At 45.4% G+C, this 22,825-nt stretch overlaps 1 protein-coding gene across 1 annotated transcript in view; it reads right to left on the reverse strand.

The window, feature by feature from the left end:
• Window positions 1-207: 207 nt before the first annotated feature.
• TTC34 (tetratricopeptide repeat domain 34) overlaps window positions 208-22,825 on the reverse strand; it is a 49,010-nt gene continuing 26,392 nt past the window's right edge. The window contains exons 6-8 of the mRNA XM_084651671.1: window positions 18,109-18,379; window positions 16,836-17,050; window positions 208-3,254 (exon numbers count right to left, since the gene is read on the reverse strand). Coding sequence (XP_084507797.1) covers window positions 2,733-3,254; window positions 16,836-17,050; window positions 18,109-18,379 — 1,008 coding nt within the window. The 3' untranslated portion in view covers window positions 208-2,732. The remainder of the gene's footprint in view (window positions 3,255-16,835; window positions 17,051-18,108; window positions 18,380-22,825) is intronic.

Genomic DNA, 22,825 nt, shown 5'->3' on the forward strand with positions numbered 1-22,825 from the left:
AACGAGTTGGTGAGTCTTAGCCTTGTTTCTAGTGGGCCATGTGCCTGTATCCCATTAAAACTGCTACTCATTATCCCCCTTTTGGGCACTCTCACAGTATTGCCATCCCCCCTCTTCAAAAAAATTTGTGAGAATGGCTTAAAATCATGAGTTTGTTTTAAATAATGCATTTTTAAAAACAGTTTTGAAACTTTTTATTAAGGCGAAGTTACAAAAAATTGACATCCTACATCATATGTTACTTAGTTGGGATCAGGTTAATATTAAAAGAAACTGGCTAAAGCTTCTGGCTCGCTATTTGCCTTCTGGCTTTTGAGCCTTTAGGCTGTGCTGAGGCTCCATTTTCATGCTTCACAGCAGCCGTGACAATGAGATGTTTGCATAAAAGATGCAAGCTGAGATTCACATGGCACTGGGAGCTGGCGCTTTAAGGGAAAACACCAATTATTGTGAGGCTCGTAATAAAATTGTGAGGGTTGGCAACACACTGCCCTCAGCAGAGGGACCAAGGGCTGAACGAGCTATCCAGTTCTTTCCCCCAGCCACTCCCAAGAGGTGTGGAGTCTGAGTCTCATACAGGTTTTACACTGGAATTAATCCTGATTTACAACAGTGATAACAGAGAAAAATCTGAGCAGTGGGCTCTCAGAATGAAGTTAATACAGGCTAGGGAAACTTGGATACCTGTGTATCACTTCTGGAGAGGCCTCGAGGCCTTCATTCTTTAGGGATGCCTATGTGGCACCTTCACCAGCATTAAATTGTCTTGACAAGCAGCAAATTGCAAGCAACAGGGAACATATAGAGTGTGATTGGACAGCAGCCCTGCAAACGCCATGAAAGGCGCACATTTGCGTGAGAGAGACGCGATCGGCTGACTGACACCAGTTGTTCGGGCACAGAAACAGAAGAAATATCAGTATTCTCCACAAGCCAGCCTATTCCTTTCAGCTTGCAAGTGTAGCCACCATTAGTCTAAAAAATATAATTTCATGCTTGGGAAGAAGCTGTTCTATGGCTTTTTGATGCCAATCAGGAGGAATAATTACTTCTCAATGTCTCCAGCAGTAAGTTCGTTGGAAACTGTCTTGACCTTGAAAAGGAAAAGAAACCCAACCCGACCCTCCCTGTGCTCTGAAGGTGGAAAAAACAGTTATGTCAAAAGGTTACAGTCACATTCACTGGCTGCTGGGTTGGTTCCAGGGGAGTCAATTGCGGTTTTATACTGGAATATTGTCGTTCAGTGAACAATGTAAATTCATCACAAAAGGGGTGAATTTGTTCTGATTCCCCTTCTAATCTAAATCAAAATAGTAAAGCAACTGTTTTGTTTTCCAGGATGGCTTTGAAGATTGTTTACAACAGCAGATTTTTTATTGCCCCCCTCCCCCATAATTATATTGTCCCGTTTCATGGACTCTGGTATTGGAGATGGAATAGGCCACCTGGAGTCACTGATTACACCAGTGCAAAGTGACTGTAAATCATTGCCATTCCAGGCAATGCCACTGCTCTGCACCTTGTGTACTCACTCTAGATGCAAAGTGGATGCCGACTGGAAAGGTCTTTGTCTGGTCCATTCCCCATCCAATGCACCATTCTCTGCACTGTGTTTTCTATTTGGTCCAGTGGAATTCCATCAGCCTGTTGTGTCTTGTCTCTTAGATTGCAAGCTCTGTGGTGCAGGGGCTGTCATTTGCTATACAGTTGTACAGCCCCTAGCACAGCATGGCCCTGACCTGATTGCCCTCTAGGGAATATCACTATATAAATGTTATATAAGGATACCTGAGGCTATGGGTCTGTATCAGGGGTGGGCAAGCTACTGTCCGGGGGCCGCATCTGTGCCGCCCACGCAGCTCCCATTGGCCCAGAACCACGAGCATTCATGACCTGCCAGACAATTTCCAGATGTGGCCCTCAGGCCAAAAAGTTTGCCCACCCCAGGTCTGTGTATTGAGCGCTTTCTATGATTTTCCTGTGAACCCATGAATAAGGTACATTTTTAAATCACTTATTTTAAATCCTACTCGTCTCTTTAGCCTACGAGCAATTGTCTGTATAAAGCATTTGTGGTCTGCTCGGTAAAGGGACTGAGCACCCCCAAACCCAGCTGTGGAGCTCCCCTTATCTCAGGATTGGGATATTGGCAAGACTGAATACCAATGAGCAACATAAAATGCATAGCAAATGTCTTCTTTGCTGCGACAGTCATAATGCTTCCATTTGACCTCCTCATTTGACATATACAGCGCAGGATCTCTTGAGACAGCTAATGAATGTTACAGGTAAAGAAAAGAATAGCAGTCAATAGTATTAATACACTAATTATTCACAAACATTGCACGCCATTTAGAATTTCCCTTCAATCTGACAGAAGACTATGTGCTAGCCAGAATTAATCTTCAGACTATCCAGAGAAAATACCTGCTCCATAAGAAAATCTTAAATTTTAATAAATGTGTCAAAAATAATTGAAAAAGATACTGGATATTGAAGTTTGCACTCCTTTCCTTTACTTGAATTTCTTGGTCAGTTTTGCTCTAATGTTTGTAACTTGCTCTGAAACCCTTGATTTTGCTGTACACAGTACAGAGTTCATCTTGTGCCATGCAAAAGATACTCAGAACATTAATTGGATGGTGCTGTATATGGTAAACTTCTAACCCTCTCCTTTGTTCTCACATAAACAAAAACCATAGCCAATGGATCACGGGGCAAAACAGAACAGATTAATGAACGCTGCACCCGGACGCCTCTCGTTTAATTCTTGTTTTTAGTTTCTTGAGTTCATTATTGTTTTTGTCAATTATGAGACCGTAATCCACAGTTCTCCAGGCCTCTTCATAATGGGGAATTTCAAAATAATGTTGTGCAATTTGGTGAAATGTTTGGGCCAAAATTTTCCTACCGGGGCCATTAGTGATGCTGCACAAGGCCAGGGACTGGTCTAGTTGCAATGCCTGAATGTACTCTTTAACTGCGGCTTCTGCTTCTGCAAGTGATAAGAGTATCTGACCCTTTGAGCAGTGATCCTCCACTTGAGCTCTTAGGCCATGAGACTCGTGTTTCTGGATCACCTTGTCCACATCCTTTAAAGCCTGGCCATATTCCTTCAGGTGCATTAGGCAGGCAGCACGTTGCCGAAGGTATTGTGGATTATTGTTGCTTGTTAAGATAGCCAGGGAGTAATAATTTAGAGCCGTCTCATAGTGATGGTCCTTAATCAATGCATTTCCTTCCTGGGCTGCTACCTATGGACAGAGAAAGTACTGGTAATTATTCCTTTAAAAATGAGCCAAAGAAGTAGCATTTCAGCTATTATACACATCCATCCGTCTTTGCACGCTGTGTTGTTTCTCCTCTCTAATACGTTTATAGTTGAAGTTCTGCTTACTGACTTTGATAGAGTCTGTTCTACACATGAGTTAGTCTCAGCACAAAGGCTTTTCTCCTGAGCACTTTCAGTGCTGACCCATTTCTCAGTTCCTTTGATACTATCCCTAACTTTAAAGCTCTGATTCAGCAAGATGCCTGAATTAAGCCTATGAGTAATCTCACTGCAGTCATTGGGAATACTCACATGCTTAGAGTCTGCTAGCTTCTTCCTTAGCTTTGTACATCACAGTCCTTTGAGCCATATCTCCTCCACAAGGCCCTGATCCACAAAAGTATTTAAGCACATGCTTAACTACATCCCTGTTCATCTAAGCACTCAAGCCGGTCTTAAAGGCAAACACCAGATGCACATGGGCTGGGAGAGAACATGGGTATAATCATATTCAAATATCAACGTGGAAGTCCCAATCATATTCAAATGTAAACCTGAAAGGAATTTTGGTCTTGGCAGCCATTCCCCTATGGAACAGGGTCAGCTGCCTGCTCAGCACAACCTTGGGGCCAGACGTCACTCTGCAGGACTCTGCCTCTGTTCCCCTCTTCAGGGCCCCTTAATAACTCAGTCCAGAGGGAAGTTAAACATTCCTCTCCTGGGGTCCCGTTTCTTTGGTCCTTCCACACTGACCTTCCTGGCCCCAACCCCAGTTCAGCGTCTCTATCCCCTCCAGTGGGAGTCCTGAGCCCTTCTTCCCAGAGCTGGGTCCTCACCAACAGTCACTCCCAGGCACTTCCAGGCTGGAGTTCAGCCTCCAGGCTCTGACTTTCCAACTCCCCTCGTGTCAGCATCTTCTCTGAAGGAGCCTTTCTGCAATTTCCTGAACCCCCTTCCTTCTCCCGCCATCTTCCTGCTGCCCTTTACAGGGGAAATCCCTTAATCCTCTATCAGGCCCCATCAAGGTGAAGCACACGTGGGCTGAAGCTCTTCCTTCTGTGACGAGGATTGGCTGGCCGCTGGCCTCCAGTCCTTAGGGGGAAGCCACCTTGTTACCCCCTAAAACAAACCTTTACAGAGCGTGTGTTACTAAAGAGGTTAAATGATGCGTTATTTTCATCTAGGTTATTAAAACACTTTGTTTTTCTGTGCCTTGTTTACCCATCTGTAAAACAGGAACAATACTGACCAGTGTCACATGGGTATAGGGGTTCATTAATATTTGTAAAGGTGCTTAATGTCTTTCCTACAAAACTAAACCAGACAAAGCACTAGAAAGTCCCTCATGCAAAAGTCGTATAGACTATGATGGAAAAGGACCACATTAGATTTATAGAAATTGTTGTAAACCATAGAATTGAACAGAGCGTGGTAATTTATCCATGGGTTTTTTGACTGCTTTTATAGAAACGATAGCAGGGGACTTTTTTGTGTCTGTTAAAGTCTATAGAGTGCTGGGGGGGAAAAAATGACAGAAAAGTCGTAATTTTTCATTATATGGACTTTCTCATAACGGCTAGATTAGACCTCAGCAGTCTTGTCGATCTCTAACTTCAAAGATTCTATGGAAAGACTAATCAATAATATGTAAAAATGGACCTAAGCTTGCAATTCTTGATCACTGGAGAAAGTTATTAAAAATATCAGGGTATGTCCACAGTGGAACGCCTCCCATCTGAGACAGCAAGTCTCAGAGCCCAGCTCAGCTGACTCAGGCTCATGTGGCTTGTGCTATGGGGCTAAAATTACTGGTGTAGACATTCCCACTTGGGCTGAAGCTTGGGCTCTGGATCCGGCAAGAGGGGTGGGTCTCGGAGCCCAGGCTCCAACCCGACCGGGAACATCTACACTGCTATTTTTGGTGAGCCTGAGTCAGTTCGCCCAGGCTCTGAGACTTGCTGCCACCAAGTTATTTTTTGCAGTGTAGACACACCTTCAGTTTTGTTTCCTAGAGGCATCATGCATGATTTTCAAGGATTCTAACAGGTTGTGTCCATGTAATCTTTCCAGGAAAGTATCTTTATTCTCTTCATTCTCGGATGAGCTTTTGGCGGTTACTGTGAGCTGTTTGTCACCCGCGGCTGACAACGATAATTACCTAGTTGGTATTTTCTTCCTGCCCCTTGGCGAAGACACTTTCCTGGAGTCTCTGTCTATAGTAGCAGCGCAAAGGGTCTGTAAACCTCTCAGGCGGGCTGTCCCATGGGAGTTCTGAAAAGTTTAGCCTGAGATTCAGGGAATTTCACAGACTCTATTCCAAACATCTGCTGATAACCCTATGCTTTTCTTTGGGAAAGAACATGAGCTTAGTTACTTTGGGTTTTGGTAAAATTTCCAATGGCATTTGAAAACTATTAATGGAAGAGTGTCTGGAAATGCAGTCTTGTATCTCTAGCTCTATTATTTGTTCAAATCCAATCTGGCCTGGTCATAGGCGTCGACTTTCTAATGTGCCAGGGGGTGCTCCCCCCGGCTCCGTCCCAGACCCTGCCTCCACTCCACCCCTTACCCCAAGGCCCACCGCCGCCCTGCCTCTTCCTGCCCCATTCCGCCCCCTCCCCTGAGCATGTCCCGCCATCGCTCCTCCTCCCTCCCCCCAGCACCTCCTGCACCTTGCGGAACAGCTGATTGCAGTGGGCAGGAGGTGCTGGGGGAGAGAGGGAGGTGCCGATGGAGAGGTGGGGAGGGGCTGCTTTGCTCCCTCGGAGTCAGTGCCTATGGGCCTGGTAGTGACCACAAGCTGCTACCTAAGATATATTGAGAGACAGCTTTCCAATGGTGAAATGATGAGCTACATGCCTATATATCAGTTTGGTTGTGGGAGCAGAGAGGGTCATGCATAACTTGGTATTGTGCAATTTTGCAAGTTTTCTCCAGGGACAAGAACCCTGCTACCCAGGGTCTGATGGGTACGACTCTGTAGTAACAAAATAAATAAGCACTTTGCCATTGACTTCAATGAATGCAGAATCAGGAGCTATTTTGGGGATGTGTACTTTGCTATTTTTTTCTCAGTATGTTCCTTCTGAAGTCCAGTTTCCTCTTTTTAAACTGCTGTGTGCAGAAATGATTCACAGATATTAAGGTCAGAAGGGACCACTACGATCATCTAGTCTGACCTCCTGCACAAGGCAGGCCACAGAATCTCACCCACCCACTCCTGCGAAAAACCTCTCACCTATGTCTGAGCTAGTGAAGTCCTCAAATCGTGGTTTAAAGACTTCAAGGAGCAGAGAATCCTCCAGCGAGTGACCCGAGCCCCATGCTACAGAGGAAGGTGAAAAACCTCCAGGGCCTCTTCCAATCTGCCCTGGAGGAAAATTCCTTCCCGACCCCAAATATGGCGATCAGCTAAACCCTGAGCATATGGGCAAGATTCACCAGCCAGATACCCAGGAAAGAATTCCCAGAAACCCCTTTAATGGAGGAAACAAACAACGAAACTCAGACTGAGCTGTCTCTTCATCGAAACAATTTGCTCCTCTCTGTTTAAATTGTGGTTGTGCTCTGGAAGATGACTGTATAAAAATGACTCCCTTTTAGTGAATTGCTCTGTGCCCTAGGCGTAGACAGAGTTGAATGCTCTCAGATTAGGGATAATAAAAAAGTGTGCTACTTTTTACTTCTGTTCACATTGCAGAGCCAGCCCAGCAATAGAATGAGCTGAATTATTATCTGATTCACACACCATCAACAGGTGGAGGCCCAGCTGGAAGGCCAAATTCTAGCTTCTTTCACACATTGAAGATAATGGGGCTGCACAGATTCAACTGAGGATAAAATCCAATCTGCAGAATCTTTGTCATGAGTGATGATGCATGAAGCAGAAAGACCCTTGACTCTTAGATCCTCAGTTGCATTTTAAGTCTGGTAGTGAGAAACCCCTTCAACACACAAAATGTCATTGAGAGATGATTAACATTGAAGCTCATCATGCCACATTTACCTAGTCACTTTTGGGACAGCTCCCACAAGACAGAGAACAAACAGATCTTCCGAGAACTGTTTGGATTTTGCTGTTTTCATCTGCTCTCAGATGGTCTGCATAAAGATATTTAAGTTGTTCCTGCGCATTATGTCCCTGTCACAGTTTCAGGGCAACTGCACCTACAGTCCTCCTCCATGGTCCATCAAGGGCAGTCCCTTTAGGCATCCAGCTCTCAGCGGCACCACTCTTAGGTGGATGCCAATGTCACACTCCCTCCTGACCAGGGATTTTAAGTCTACATAGCTGCCTGTCTTGCACTCTGTTATCCCCAACAAGCCAGTCTTCCTGAAAAGGCCAGCACCTGCACTTTGCTTTCCCTCCCAGGGCAATGGCCAGTGTGTCACCCGCAGTTACAAGTTACCACACAACTCCTTCTAAGCAAGCACATTTATTATGAAGGTAAAAGCATCATAGAGAAAGCATATAAAAGATAATAAAGAACCTACACACATGCTAAAACCTTAACAGAGGTCAACCACCAGCTCCAACCTGGGGTTATGGTAGATTTTAGTCCCTCAAAACCCAGAACTGGGTTTTCCTGGTGGTTACCAATTCATCCATCTTAAATCCAGAACCAGAACAAAGACTGGGCAGATCCAGCCATTTCTTTATACAGCTCAGGCCTTTGATCTTGGTTTTCTCTAACAGGTAATCAGCAGACAATGACTCTCTCCACCGAGCATAGCTTCAAACATCTGGGTTTTTGCATAACTGGAGTTGGGGAATTTGCATTCACCTTTCCCCAGAGATTCCCCAGGAAATCCACTTAATACTTATTGTCCCAAAAGTCCACACTTGTCAGGCCCGTTTTCAGTATAGTCTTTGGAACTTAATACAATAAGGTCTTGCAAGGATATGGCCGGAAACTGCCATATCTGTCAGAGTACCAATTCTGCTGGCTCATTGTTTTCATTCAGCTATCTGCCGTGCTCTACCTGATGCAAAACGTGGCAAATAATTCTGAAGCAACCATGTTAAGAGCACAAAGGGGGAATCTCTATGTAAACACCCAGGTCTTCGTAGCAAAGATGGAGCTAGACTGAAAATGAAAGTTTCCGGTTTCAGGGAAAATTAGTCATCTGATGGCTTTGCTAACCATTATTCTTGAGTGCAAGTTAGCGATGAGCCCTTGTCAAAAGGAAACAACAACAACAAATAAACAAAAAACCCCACAACCCAACACCACGACTCAGAAGGCTGAAAGAGCCAAATAATTTTTCAGGTTCAGAAAGATCAATAAGGAAAGTTCCATTAGAACTGTGTGCCTCTCATGCATTTCTCATTACTGCTAATACTAATAAATGAAGCAGTGCTTTTACATGCTGTAGCAGAGGGAATGCTTAAGTCATAAACAACACTATCACAAACGTTAAGTCTTAGGCAAGGCTCAGCTAAGAGCATGTAAGCCCTGGATGGCTGGTTTCATTCGTGTCATCATGAATAGACGCAGATGTTTTAGCCCGTGTCAAAAGGCTGGCAGTTGGAGAAAGCATGTAGCCTTGACAAGTGCGACTGATGAGCAAACCTTCCAAACTGTGGAAGATTTCAAAAGTTATGTCACAGTGCTTCTTGATATGATACAATTATTTCTTCAATGACCCATTTGTTTTCAGACTGGGTGAAGGTTGGCTGGCTTTGACCATTCTGAACACATGTGGCCTCTCTGGGTGAGGTTGCTTCCTGATGAGTTTCTCTGAAATTTCTGTCAATGGCTCCACCTGCAGAATCTTTCTGTGGAAGATGGATGTGCTCAGCTTGTCACAGGAAGCCCTGGGCCCTGTCTTAGGCCTGATGCAGGAAAGACTTTAGCCCTGGTCTACACTAGGACTTTAGGTCGAATTTAGCAGCGTTAAATCGATGTAAACCTGCACCCGTCCACACAATGAAGCCCTTTATTTCGACTTAAAGGGCTCTTAAAATCGATTTCCTTACTCCACCCCTGACAAGTGGATTAGCGGTTAAATCGACGTTGCCGGCTCGAATTTGGGGTACTGTGGACACAATTCGATGGTATTGGCCTCCGGGAGCTATCCCAGAGTGCTCCATTATGACCGCTCTGGACAGCACTCTCAACTCAGATGCACTGGCCAGGTAGACAGGAAAAGAACCGCGAACTTTTGAATCTCATTTCCTGTTTGGTCAGCGTGGAAAGCTGCAGGTGACCATGCAGAGCTCATCAGCACAGGTGACCATGATGGAGTCCCAGAATCGCAAAAGAGCTCCAGCATGGACCGAACGGGAGGTACGGGATCTGATCGCTGTTTGGGGAGAGGAATCCGTGCTATCAGAACTCCGTTCCAGTTTTCGAAATGCCAAAACCTTTGTGAAAATCTCCCAGGGCATGAAGGACAGAGGCCATAACAGGGACCCGAAGCAGTGCCGCCTGAAACTGAAGGAGCTGAGGCAAGCCTACCAGAAAACCAGAGAGGCAAACAGCCGCTCTGGGTCAGAGCCCCAAACATGCCGCTTCTATGATGAGCTGCATGCCATTTTAGGGGGTTCAGCCACCACTACCCCAGCCGTGTTGTTTGACTCCTTCAATGGAGATGGAGGCAATACGGAAGCAGGTTTTGGGGACGAAGAAGATGATGATGATGAGGAGGTTGTAGATAGCTCACAGCAAGCAAGCGGAGAAACCAGTTTTCCCAACAGCCAGGAACTGTTTCTCACCCTAGACCTGGAGCCAGTACCCCCCGAACCCACCCAAGGCTGCCTCCTGGACCCAGCAGGCGGAGAAGGGACCTCTGGTGAGTGTACCTTTTAAGATACTATACATGGTTTAAAAGCAAGCATGTGAAAGGATTACTTTGCCCTGGCATTTGCGGTTCTCCTAGATGTAGTCCTAAAGCCTTTGCAAAAGGTTTCTGGGGAGGGCAGCCTTATTGCGTCCTTCATGGTAGGACACTTTACCACTCCAGGCCAGTAACACGTACTCGGGAATCATTGTAGAACAAAGCATTGCAGTGTATGTTTGCTGGCATTCAAACAACATCCGTTCTTTATCTCTCTGTGTTATCCTCAGGAGAGTGAGATATAATTCATGGTCACCTGGTTGAAATAGAGTGCTTTTCTTCAGGGGACACTCAAAGGAGCCCATTCCTGCTGGGCTGTTTGCCTGTGGCTAAACAGAAATGTTCCCCGCTGTTAGCCACAGGGAGGGGGGAAGGTTGAGGGGGTAGTCACGCGGTGGGAGGAGGCAAAATGCGACCTTGTAACGAAAGCACATGTGCTATGTATGTAATGTTAACAGCAAGGTTTACCCTGAAAGAGTGTAGCCACTGTTTTATAAAATGTGTCTTTTTAAATACCGCTGTCCCTTTTTTTTTCCTCCACCAGCTGCATGTGTTTCAACGATCACAGGATCTTCTCCTTCCCAGAGGCTAGTGAAGCTTAGAAAGAAAAAAAAAACGCACTCGCGATGAAATGTTCTCCGAGCTCATGCTGTCTTCCCACACTGACAGCACAGACGAATGCGTGGAGGCAAATAATGTCAGAGTGCAGGAAAGCACAAAATGACCGGGAGGAGAGGTGGCGGGCTGAAGAGAGTAAGTGGCAGGCTGAAGAGAGTAAGTGGCGGGCTGAAGAGAGTAAGTGACGGGCTGAAGAGAGGGCTGAAGCTCAAATGTGGCGGCAGCGTGATGAGAGGAGGCAGGATTCAATGCTGAGGCTGCTGCAGGACCAAACCAGTATGCTCCAGTGTATGGTTGAGCTGCAGCAAAGGCAGCTGGAGCACAGACTGCCACTGCAGCCCCTCTGTAACCAACCGCCCTCCTCCCCAAGTTCCATAGCCTCCACACCCAGACGCCCAAGAACGCGGTGGGGGGGCCTCCGGCCAACCAGCCACTCCACCACAGAGGATTGCCCCAAAAAAAGAAGGCTGTCATTCAATAAATTTTAAAGTTGTAAACTTTTAAAGTGCTGTGCTTAAAGTGCTGTGTGGCATTTTCCTTCCCTCCTCCACCACCCCTCCTGGGCTACCTTGGTAGTCATCCCCATATTTGTGTGATGAATGAATAAAGAATGCATGAATGTGAAGCAACAATGACTTTATTGCCTCTGCAAGCGGTGATTGAAGGGAGGAGGGGCGGGTGGTTAGCTTACAGGAAAGTAGAGTGAACCAAGGGGCGGGGGGTTTCATCAAGGAGAAACAAACAGAACTTTCACACCGTAGCCTGGTCAGTCATGAAACTGGTTTTCAAAGCTTCTCTGATGCGTACCGCGCCCTCCTGTGCTCTTCTAACCGCCCTGGTGTCTGGCTGCGCGTAACCAGCAGCCAGGCGATTTGCCTCAACCTCCCACCCTGCCATAAACGTCTCCCCCTTACTCTCACAGATATTGTGGAGCACACAGCAAGCAGTAATAACAGTGGGAATATTGGTTTCGCTGAAGTCTAAGCGAGTCAGTAAACTGCGCCAGCGCGCCTTTAAACGTCCAAATGCACATTCTACCACCATTCTGCACTTGCTCAGCCTGTAGTTGAACAGCTCCTGACTACTGTCCAGGCTGCCTGTGTACGGCTTCATGAGCCATGGCATTAAGGGGTAGGCTGGGTCCCCAAGGATACATACAGGCATTTCAACATCCCCAGCAGTTATTTTCTGGTCTGGGAATAAAGTCCCTTCCTGCAGCTTTTGACACAGACCAGAGTTCCTGAAGATGTGAGCGTCATGTACCTTTCCCGGCCATCCCATGTTAATGTTGGTGAAACGTCCCTTGTGATCCACCAGAGCTTGCAGCACTATCGAAAAGTACCCCTTGCGGTTTATGTACTCGGCGGCTTGGTGCTCCGGTGCCAAGATAGGGATATGGGTTCCGTCTATGGCCCCACCACAGTTAGGGAATCCCATTGCAGCAAAGCCATCCACTATGACCTGCACATTTCCCAGGGTCACTACCCTTGATATCAGCAGATCTTTGATTGCGTGGGCTACTTGCATCACAGCAGCCCCAACAGTAGATTTGCCCACTCCAAATTGATTCCCAACTGACCGGTAGCTGTCTGGCATTGCAAGCTTCCACAGGGCTATCGCCACTCGCTTCTCAACTGTGAGGGCTGCTCTCATCTTGGTATTCATGCGCCTCAGGGCAGGGGAAAGCAAGTCACAAAGTTCCATGAAAGTGCCCTTATGCATGCGAAAGTTTCGCAGTCACTGGGAATTGTCCCAGACCTGCAACACTATGCGGTCCTACCAGTCTGTGCTTGTTTCCCGAGCCCAGAATCGGCGTTCCACAGCATGAACCTGCCCCATTAGCACCATGATGCATGTATTGGCAGGGCCCATGCTTTCAGAGAAATCTGTGTCCATGCCCTGATCACTCACGTGACCGCGCTGACTCCTAGATGTAAAGACACCCCCTTTGTTGATTTTAGCTCCCTGAAGCCAACCCTGTAAGCCGTGTCCTCAGTCGCCCCTCCCGACGTCAGAGCAACGGCAAACAATCGGGCATCTGAGAGTGCTGTCCAGAGTAGTCACAATGGAGCACTCTGATGGGGCTAAAACATTGTCGCGGGTGGTTCTGGGTACGTATCGTCAGGCCCCCGTTCCCTCCCTCCCTCCGTGAAAGCAAGGGCAGACAATCATTTCACGCCTTTTTTCCTGAGTTACCTGTGCAGACGCCATACCACGGCAAGCATGGAGCCCGCTCAGGTAACCGTCACCCTATGTCTCCTGGGTGCTGGCAGATGCGGTACGGCTTTGCTGCACAGTAGCAGCAACCCATTGCCTTCTGGCAGCAGACGGTGCAATACGACTGGTAGTACCCCAAATTCGAGTACCCCAAATTCGAGCCGGCAAGGCCAATTTAAGCGCTAATCCACTTGTCAGGGGTGGAGTAAGGAAATCGATTTTAAGAGCCCTTTAAGTCGAAATAAAGGGCTTCATTGTGTGGACGGGTGCAGGTTTACATCGATTTAATGCTGCTAAATTCTACCTAAAGTCCTAGTGTAGACCAGGGCTTAGCTGCCAGATTTTAACAGAAGGTCAAGATAGAACCAGGAACCAAAAAAGCCCACAGCTTTATGTCAGGAGCATCCTAACACAACAGAATTTTTCCTGTGAGTGCTAGATCACATTGCCCTAAAAAGCACAGGGCATTTCTTTGAAATACATGTTTGTACATTTAATAGACAATGCTCCACCGTTTTAAGGATAAATATTTTCTCAGTGACAGAGAAACCACCTCTGCACATTTCTGTTGCTGTCGTGAAGACCTTTTCCAGTTAGCGCCAATCTTTATTGACTAACTTTGCATTGAACTTTGTCGAGCAGGAGTCAGGTTAAGCTCAATACAGCAGAGGCAGCTCCGATTGTTAAGTAAGTTTCTGCTTTGACTCCTTCAGACAGAAAGCAGGGATCTCTGACATTGCTGGATCTAAACAAGCTGGTTGGTGGGAAATTATGGATTACTCCCCTCAACCAAACTCACAGGAAGAGTTTCTGAGAACTAAATTATACTATTCTGTTTCCACTACTGGAATAAACATGGTGATCATGATCTTGCGAGCTGCCTAGTCACTAGTTTATTATAAAGGAATGGTAGAGGGCCCATTTGAATGTACAGTACAGATGAAACACACTAATTAGCAGCCCAGTTTGTACAGCTGCTTCTGAACAAAGACACTTATAAAGCAACTACAGAAAGGGAGTGCAGAAAAAACCATGGAAAGCAGGCTTAACTTTGCTTTACAGCAAGTTGCTTTGCAGTCAAGAAACATCTTTCTTTTTTCGCATCACCAACATGACCTCAACTGTTTAAATGTTTGCATCAGGAAAAATTAGGGTGAGAGCAGACTGTCAACTCCATATGCAGATAATAACAATCTGAAAGAGGACAGAAGCATAAGGCTTTAGTAGAGATTTTCAAAGCAGTTTGGGGCTTTGAATTTCAACAGGACGTATGTGTCTAAATCCCCTAGGTTTCTTTGAAAACCAAATCAAAACCTCTGTTTTCCCAAATGACTAGCACTGCTCCCAAAGCCAATTTTGAGTTTTCCTGCACACAATAGTGTGTGGAATGGGCCAGCATGCTGCCTAACACTGAGGGCCAGTTTCAGATGTTGCTGGAATCGCACCAGCTCACAATGGGGCTCCATTGGGCCCTGAAAGTATTTCTGCGGGGATGCAGTTGCAAATAGCCCAGGGGAAAAACCAACAGCTGGCAACCAGCAATAAATGTTTAACCTCTGACATCAGAAATTGCAGGGTCGGACACAGCAAGCTCCTTTTCTCTGACCTTCTGGAGTCAAAACAATCTTTCAGTCTCTTAGGCGCAAGTGACCTTTCTGCTATTTTCAGACTCCTCAGCACCCGGATTCCTTGACTGTAAATACCCTTTGTAGTGGGAGGGTTTTATTATTTGTAATTCCTTTGCTTTTTAAGTTTTTAATAAGGGCTTCTCTTCTGACAAGTGTCAGGAGAGCTCTTTTCTCCACCCTTTCTCATGCAGATAGCTTTTAATTTGTTTTTAACTTGTTGGACCAGACTCCAGGATAACAACGACATATTTCTATAACACCCTTTGTCCCCCCAAACACTTCAGAATCAATGTGTGCAGTACGAGTAGTTAGAGCAGGTATTGGGGGAATCAGGACTCCTCAGCTCTATTTCCAGCTCTGCTACTGATTCCCTTTGTGACCTTGGGTGACTCACTGAATAGTTCTATGTCTCAGTTTCCCATTTTATAAACTGGAGATAACAATGGAACCAACCCCACCAGGGGTTTAATTAGGATGAACTGATTCATCTTTGTAAAGCACTTTGAGGTCCTCTTTTACTTATTTTAGCACAAAGTGTGTCCAATAGTTTCTGTGCTTTTACCAAGAACTCCCTTACACACACAGGTACTTAAATTACCATGTGTGCCCAACAAGGGTTTACAGGTAAAACACCTGGAAAACAGCCCAGTGGGGATTTCAATCACTGAACCATCTGGGGGTGCTTAGTTCACAAGTTTTATTCTGGGCTAATCACTAATAAAAATAACTGCAGCAAGTAACCCTTCTGCAGTCAAGACAAGTGTTCTGTGGAAAGACCTCGAAGTGGCTGAGGTCCAAATGTGCACCCAGTTCCTCTGTCCGTGAGATTACAAACAAAATATTAAGAGAGTCTTGTTTTATTTTTAATACTCCTATCAACTTGCTTCTTTGAAACCAGCCCAGCTGCCTCATCTCTGGCAGGGGAGAGGAATATTTCAGATTAAATCAGCCCCTGGCAAAGGTTTCGTTCTGACCCATTGCCAAAGCTGCCCACAAAAGGCAGAAAAAAGCTTCTCTCCCGCTTCTGAAGATTTCATTATCTGTAGCACCACTGAGTGCCCCAAAAGTCAGGCTGGTTTAAACGGTGCAAAAAGTACATTTTTCTTAACAGCAACTCGAAGGAACTCCTGTGCTTTCAAAGCAGTGAGCAGGGATATAGCGGTGAGACTCCCATGCAGACAGAGTGACCTGGCCACTTGGGGAATTCAGCTCTAAACCTTATCTTCACTGACAGGCACCTACTCTTGGGTCTCCACAGAAACACTTGATTGCACATTTATCTTCTTTATATTGTTGATGGTTGCAAATTACTTCTAATATCTCCTAGCTCTTCCCCCAGCAGAGTGAACACTGCATGTGATCCAGAGGAGAGAGGCTTTTTTCATGGTAATGGAGTGTATCTAGGGACTGGTAAATTAATACTTGTTTACTTATGTCCTCCTGCTGGTTCACTAAAATACATACAAGTACTCCCCTCAAGATGCATTTAGAGTATCAGCGTGTTGCTTGTTTTATAACCCAGGAGAAAGCATAACAATATAGCTTCCCACCAGAGCACACGCAAACCACAGTCCACAAATTGAATAAAAGGAAGCAAACTGATTCTGATTAGGAAGGAGCATTCTCAGAACACAGAGCTTCTGGGTAATTGGAATTGCAGATGCTCAAGTGAATATTAGCACTGCTCATCATCAGACTGACCTTCTCCTGGTTTATCACTTTTCAGAATAAGTGATGCCCTGATGCATGCAATACCTTAGGCAATGGTCTTGTTAAATTTCTATCTATTGGTCCATTTCACCCTTCCACCCACATGGCCCTTGTCACCATAGTATTTGAACTAAATAGGGTCAGGGTTGGTCAACACTTGGAGTGGAGACTTCCAAGGATGGTGACTTGGAATGGTGCAGGAGGTGCTGGTGACTCAGTAGAGACCGAATCAGGATCACTGATTATACTCAAGTAATAACAACAGTCATTGGGTTCCAACTGAGACTCAATCTCCCCTCCAGAATCAAGAAGGAGGAGAAGGAGGAAGGCAACTATTCATGCCTCCGTTATTTAACCCCCTCTCATGCCTCTGCAATCTTGGAGTTCTGCAAATCACAGGGGCCAGTGCTAATTAACAAAAAAAGTCCATATGTTACCCACCATGCTGAGCCTAATTTTGTCTCTTTCCCAAGCCATAAGCAGGCTGCACAAGGCTCCCAAAGCAGATTTGTTTATTGTGGCTTTAGAGGAGGCCTCAAAGAAAGATGTACCTGAGAGAGGTTCTGTCGTTGCTTAGCATCTAAAAAGTTCAAGAGGAATCCCAGCTCCCCGTGGCCTTTCTCAGCTAAAGTGCTCAAGGAGCAAGCAGCCGGCAGCATGTTTCTCCTCTTCAGTTGCAGCACAGCAAGTCGAGCATTGGCAGATTTGTCGGCTATAGCCTGGCCAAATGACTCCTGAAGATGTAGAAGGGCATCCTCATACCTCCCTGTTGGTCAATACCAATAAAGTGACTAAATATCATAAACCCAATCCAGAAAGATACACCAAGGAAACCTACAACAGTTATATCAGTGTTACAGCCAAATCACTCTATTGTTCTAAGATGGCACTGAAGGTACTGATTTTCACCTTCTACTTGCAATAATCAACTTTTAGACTATGGCAACAGATGTTAAGCATTTGGAGTTCTTTTGTAAGTTAATTGGTTACTATGGAACAACTAACTGAGAATCTGTAACCACGTCTGATTGTCTTGGGTCTTCTAAACATTTCCTTTGTTTTCATCAGTATAAAAAAATGTGACTTTCTCAACCAGTTCACTGTGACTCACTATGATCTGACTATGATCATGCCAGCTCTAACCTGTTAAGCTTTGGGACTGAAAGGGACCAGGTCTCATCTATGTTCAACACTGAGCACCACACTGGCACTAGTCAGATGTTACATAATCCCTCCTTTTGGTGCAGAACTCAACTCAGCTTTAACTATGGAGCTGTCACTGGCCCCTCCATAAGAGTAAATACCAATGAGCCTGTTCAGTAGTTAGGTTGGGAGGTCCCAAAAGAAGGACCCTGTCTGAAGTGTAGCTGGTGATGGCTTCTGGGTCAGCACCGGTGATGACCTTGCACGGTGATAATAGGCACCATTCCCATTCCAGTGCTCTCTTGGAAGAAACATAACACTGAGGTCATGACCAATGAAGATTTCATAGCCTTTTCCCAAGAGGTGGGATGTTAGCCTCAATGTCCAGTCCCATTCTAGTCCCATTGAGTTATCACCTTCTGCCTCCTTACATTCACCTGCTGTTCCAGGGCGATGAAATATTCTGACATTTCTCTCCTAAACAGTCGTATAGTGTGGCTGCGTAACACTTGCTGTCTTCTATCCCAAGAATCTCGACATTCCCCACAGTAGGCAAAGTGATTCCTGCATGCAGCGTATCTAAAGTACTTTGGGGGTACATGGGGCTGCATAGTATCATGGTATCAATAACTGAACTCTTACAGTTAAAATGATGTACTGTACAGGAGGAAAAGAACTTACCAACTGCAATTAAGATGTCTGTATATAAGATGTGACATCTTGCTTCCTTGCTGTTAATTTTGATTAAAGATCCACCAATCACAATGAGATCCTTGAGAGTCTCTTCCTTTGGAAGGTCCTTATCGGCAACAAGTTCGGTTAACACAGTCCTGCAGTGGTCAAGTAGCCACTGAGTGATGAGCACTTGGGCTTCATGCTTTAAGGATAGGATCTCTGGGATTACCACTGCTGCATCCTCTTTGAGGGCTGAAGTCAAATCCTGCACCGCCTCCTACATGGAAAACAAGAGCTAATAATAATAATAACAACAATATAATAATGTGTTAATAATTTGCCACTCTCGAGTGACTTCTATTCCCAAATCTGACAATGGCACACTGTGGGATCTTGGGCAAGCTGCTTAGCCTTATTGGGCCTCAATTTCCCCATCTGCAATACTGGGATCACACTATTATTAACCTCATGGAGGGTTCTCAGATTCGATGAACTACTGCTTGTAAAGGTTTCAGAGTAACAGCCGTGTTAGTCTGTATTCGCAAAAAGAAAAGGAGTACTCGTGGCACCTTAGAGACTAACCAATTTATTAGAGCATAAGCTTTCGTGAGCTACAGCTCACTTCCTCAGATGCATATCGTGGAAACTGCAGCAGGCTTTATATATACACAGAGAATATGAAACAATACCTATTCCCACCCCACTGTCCTGCTGGTAATAGCTTATCTAAAGTGATCATGAGGTGGGCCATTTCCAGCACAAATCCAGGTTTTCTCACCCTCCACCCCCCCCCCCCCCACAAATTCACTCTCCTGCTGGTGATAGCCCATCCAAAGTGACAACTCTTTACACAATGTGCATGACAATCAAGTTGGGCTATTTCCTGCACAAATGTTTGTGCAGGAAATAGCCCAACTTGATTGTCATGCAGGAGAGTGAATTTGTGTGGCGGGGTGGAGGGTGAGAAAACCTGGATTTGTGCTGGAAATGGCCCACCTGATGATCACTTTAGATAAGCTATTACCAGCAGGACAGTGGGGTGGGAGGAGGTATTGTTTCATATTCTCTGTGTATATATAAAGCCTGCTGCAGTTTCCACGGCATGCATCCGATGAAGTGAGCTGTAGCTCACGAAAGCTCATGCTCCAATAAATTGGTTAGTCTCTAAGGTGCCGCAAGTCCTCCTTTTCTTCTTACTGCTTGTAAAGTGCTTTGAGATCTTCAGATGTGAGGTGCAAGAGAAGGACAAAATGTTATTTCTGAGAAAGGAATAAGCTACATAATCAGAGTCCTAATTTTGCAGTAAAGAGATAGAAGGAATAGAAGTTCTTACTAGTGACCTGCTGAGCTGCTGCCTAAATGGAGCCATCAGTAGTGTGGACTGTGGGTATGTCTACACCACAACTGAGTATCTCCCCCATCACTAGCATATGTCTATCTAGCACTAGACAGGTCCAAGCTAGCACACTAGAAATAACAGTGTGGATGTTCCAGCTTGGAGTCTCAAGCCTCGGGGTGAAGGGGTAAGCCTGCAGGGTAGACATACCCTTCGTGTCTGACATTCTGCTGTGTCCAGGCGGCCTGATAGGGTATGTGCATGTGAAAGAACCAGCTAAAATACCTCACCACAGTGTTCACTGCCATTCAATGGGTCAGCGCATTGATCCAATGGCAGTCAAGCCCACCAGCTTTAAAGGTCTTCTTCACCTTGCTCACACTTTGGGTAGACAAGGAGAGCGGAGGAAATACAGCATAACTGTGCGAGTCAGATGGGTGTCTGATGACCCCCGGATTCATTAGAATTCCAGTCCTGGTAGATTCTCTCTCTGTGTGTCTCCCAAATCTCAGTATGAGTCCAACCAGACACCCCCCACCACCATGGCTAGGAGAGATATAGTAGAGGACAAAGGGAATGAGAAGCAAGGAGCTTATTCCTCTGGTAGGCTGGAATAGATTGTTCCTCCACCATGCTGTCCATTAGAAAAACACTGTTTGAAAAGTTTTAATTAGATTGAACAAGACCATTACAGGTCACTTTTATGCTCCCTTAAAATTTTTTTCCAAAGCCAAAATGGTATTTAATTAAAGCTTTTTAAATTAGTTTATAAACCAAAGAAACAAATGCCTTCCATTTCAATCAACCATTCAATATGTAATCTGACTTGCAAAATTAAAGCCTATTGCTTATTGTGATGTGCCTGCTATCTTGAAAAGGAAGCAAGCAAGCAATCATGGGACTATCATTAGACAACCAGTGGGGGCCTTTTATGTGGAATATTTTGCATTTAAAGGCCAATTAATAACAACATTTTCTATATCAATTCTGGTTAACATTCATAAAGAGTTTTTTTGAAATCACCTTCATAACGGTCTCCTTTGGTAGGGTCTGGGAGGGAGTATTTCTCCTATCACCTCTACGCTGTCCTTAACACATTCATGGAATCTGTCTGTAAACGTAACCTAGCTCTGTTAGTCCCAGAACAGAGAATGTCCAGAGTGCTACGTAATGGTACTGGTCCATCCATTGAGCGGTGGGAATGTTGCAAGGTGATTCATGCAAGGGACTTGGGAGCTAGGACATTTGGGTTCAAGTTTGGGCCATCACTCACTATCTAATATTGTTATCAAGTCATTTATTTGTTCTGTGCCTCAGTTTATCCCTTTTGGTATACCAGTAATATCTGTCTACCCCACAAGGTTGTTCTGAGGCTTACTAATGTTTTGTCTACACTGAAATAAAAAAACCTATGGCTCCGAGTCTCACACCTCAGGTCAGCTGACTTGGGCTTGTGGGGCTCCGGCTACAGGGCTATCCAACTGCAGTGCAGATGCTCTGGCTGGAGCCTGGGCTCTGAGACCTTCCTCCCTTGCAGGGTCTCAGAACCTGGGCTCCAGCCCAAGTCCAAACATCTACAATTTTATAGCCCTGCAGCTGAAGCCCCGTGAGCCTAAGTCAGCTGATCCGGGCCAGCCATGACAGTGCCGCGGGTCTTTTAACTCAGTGTAGACGTGCCTTTAATGTTTGCTAAGGGCTCTAAGAATGCAAAGTATTGCTGCCTCTTCTTCTGCCTCAGGAACTGACTGCGATCAGAGTCTGAGGCAGACAGCAAACTCAGCTGCTGCTGACCCAGCTCCCTCTCCAAGATCCTCTTCTGCAGAACCTTGACTGATTACAAACTAACAGCAACACAGCATGTCTTCCCAAGACTGACCATTTGCTCGCACGCTAATAAAAAGAATTCGGAAGACCATGTGTAAGCACCATCATGTGATGCCTGCCCTGACGGATTATTCCAGCCACAAGTGGAGCTAATGCACTCTCCAGCTTTAACTAGATTCCTGGTCTCCATGGCAATTGCACTTACAAGCACTGCTACACAGAATGTGCCTGTCCTTATCTGCGGTGGTTAATGTAGGAAGGCTGGGAATGATGTAGAAAGGGCAGTTCCATTTGGCAAGCTTAGCCACTTGCCCTACATTCTCTAGCACATTTTATTGAATAATTTCTGTGTAGTGTATTCATATCTGGCATAAGGGCTCATACCCAGAGCCTGGGAGAATCTTATACAGTATGGGTGAAATTCATTCCCGGATAGGAGGCTAGCACAAGACCTATACATCAGTTCGATTAATTAATTAAGTGGGGCACAGGTCTTGCGTGGGGCGTCTGCGTAGGGGTGACTTTTACCCTTTGAAATTTTCCTCTGTGCCTATCATTCTGCAAAGCTTTGCAAGCAGATGCAAAATCTGCTTCCACTGGCCTCGGCAGGTAAATAATGCTAGGCAAGCTGTTCTCTATGGCGGCAGGGTTCCCCTCTTATGAAACTGCTTGCGGGCTCAGAGCCTTAAAGTGTGGGCTCCTCAAGTGTGAGGCTTTTCCTCTTATCTGGCACCGAACATACACTCCTAGCTTTAATAATCATAACACTATTTCTTGCCTAAATTGGAGATGAAATCCACTTGTTCCCCTGCCCCTGGTTTCCCTAATGTCCACGCAAGTGTTTTGCAAATTGGGTTTTAAAGGAGTTACAATGGTGCAGTGAAAATACCCATTTGCTGTTTTATACTCTGAACATTTGGGAAATGGCAGGCTTTTAACAAGCAGTTGAGATGACCACCCAATGGGCTATGAAACATCTTGCTGAAATTGAAAGCAGACCTTCCGAAGACCTTGAAGGGGAAAGCAGACAGCACATGGAGAATTGGAACAGATGGAGCTCAAAGCAGTACTGCGAACTAGACAGCAAGTCCAGAGATTTGTTTCTGAAACTTTCTTATCTTAATGGCATCTTTTATTTTTTTTCTCTTTCCTCGGTCTCAAGTCCTTGACAAAATTAGTACACGCTGCATCAGGTCCAAGCTTTTATCCAGCAAAGGATCAGATTAGGCAGCTGGTTTTTATTATTTTCTCCAAGCTTTCTTTTACATGGACAAGCATATTCACTGTAACAAGCAAACAGCAATTCAGATTGCTGGATGCCTATCTCTGTACAGCCACAATTTGTATGGAAAGGGAGCATGATCTAGTGGTTTGAGCATGAGACTGAAAGTCAGGAGTTCTGGCATGGAGTCTCTTCCCTACTCTGCTGCTGACTTACTTAATGACCCTTGTGCAAATCACTTAACTTCTCTGGGAGTTGGTTTCCCCATTTGTAAAATGGGGATGATAAATACAGCCCTACCTCATGAAGGGAGTTGTGAGGGTTGATTAATTAACCTCTGC

This window comes from Lepidochelys olivacea (assembly GCF_965140295.1).
Source record: "Lepidochelys olivacea isolate rLepOli2 genome assembly, chromosome: 18".
In the NCBI taxonomy this organism is placed as follows: domain Eukaryota; kingdom Metazoa; phylum Chordata; order Testudines; family Cheloniidae; genus Lepidochelys; species Lepidochelys olivacea.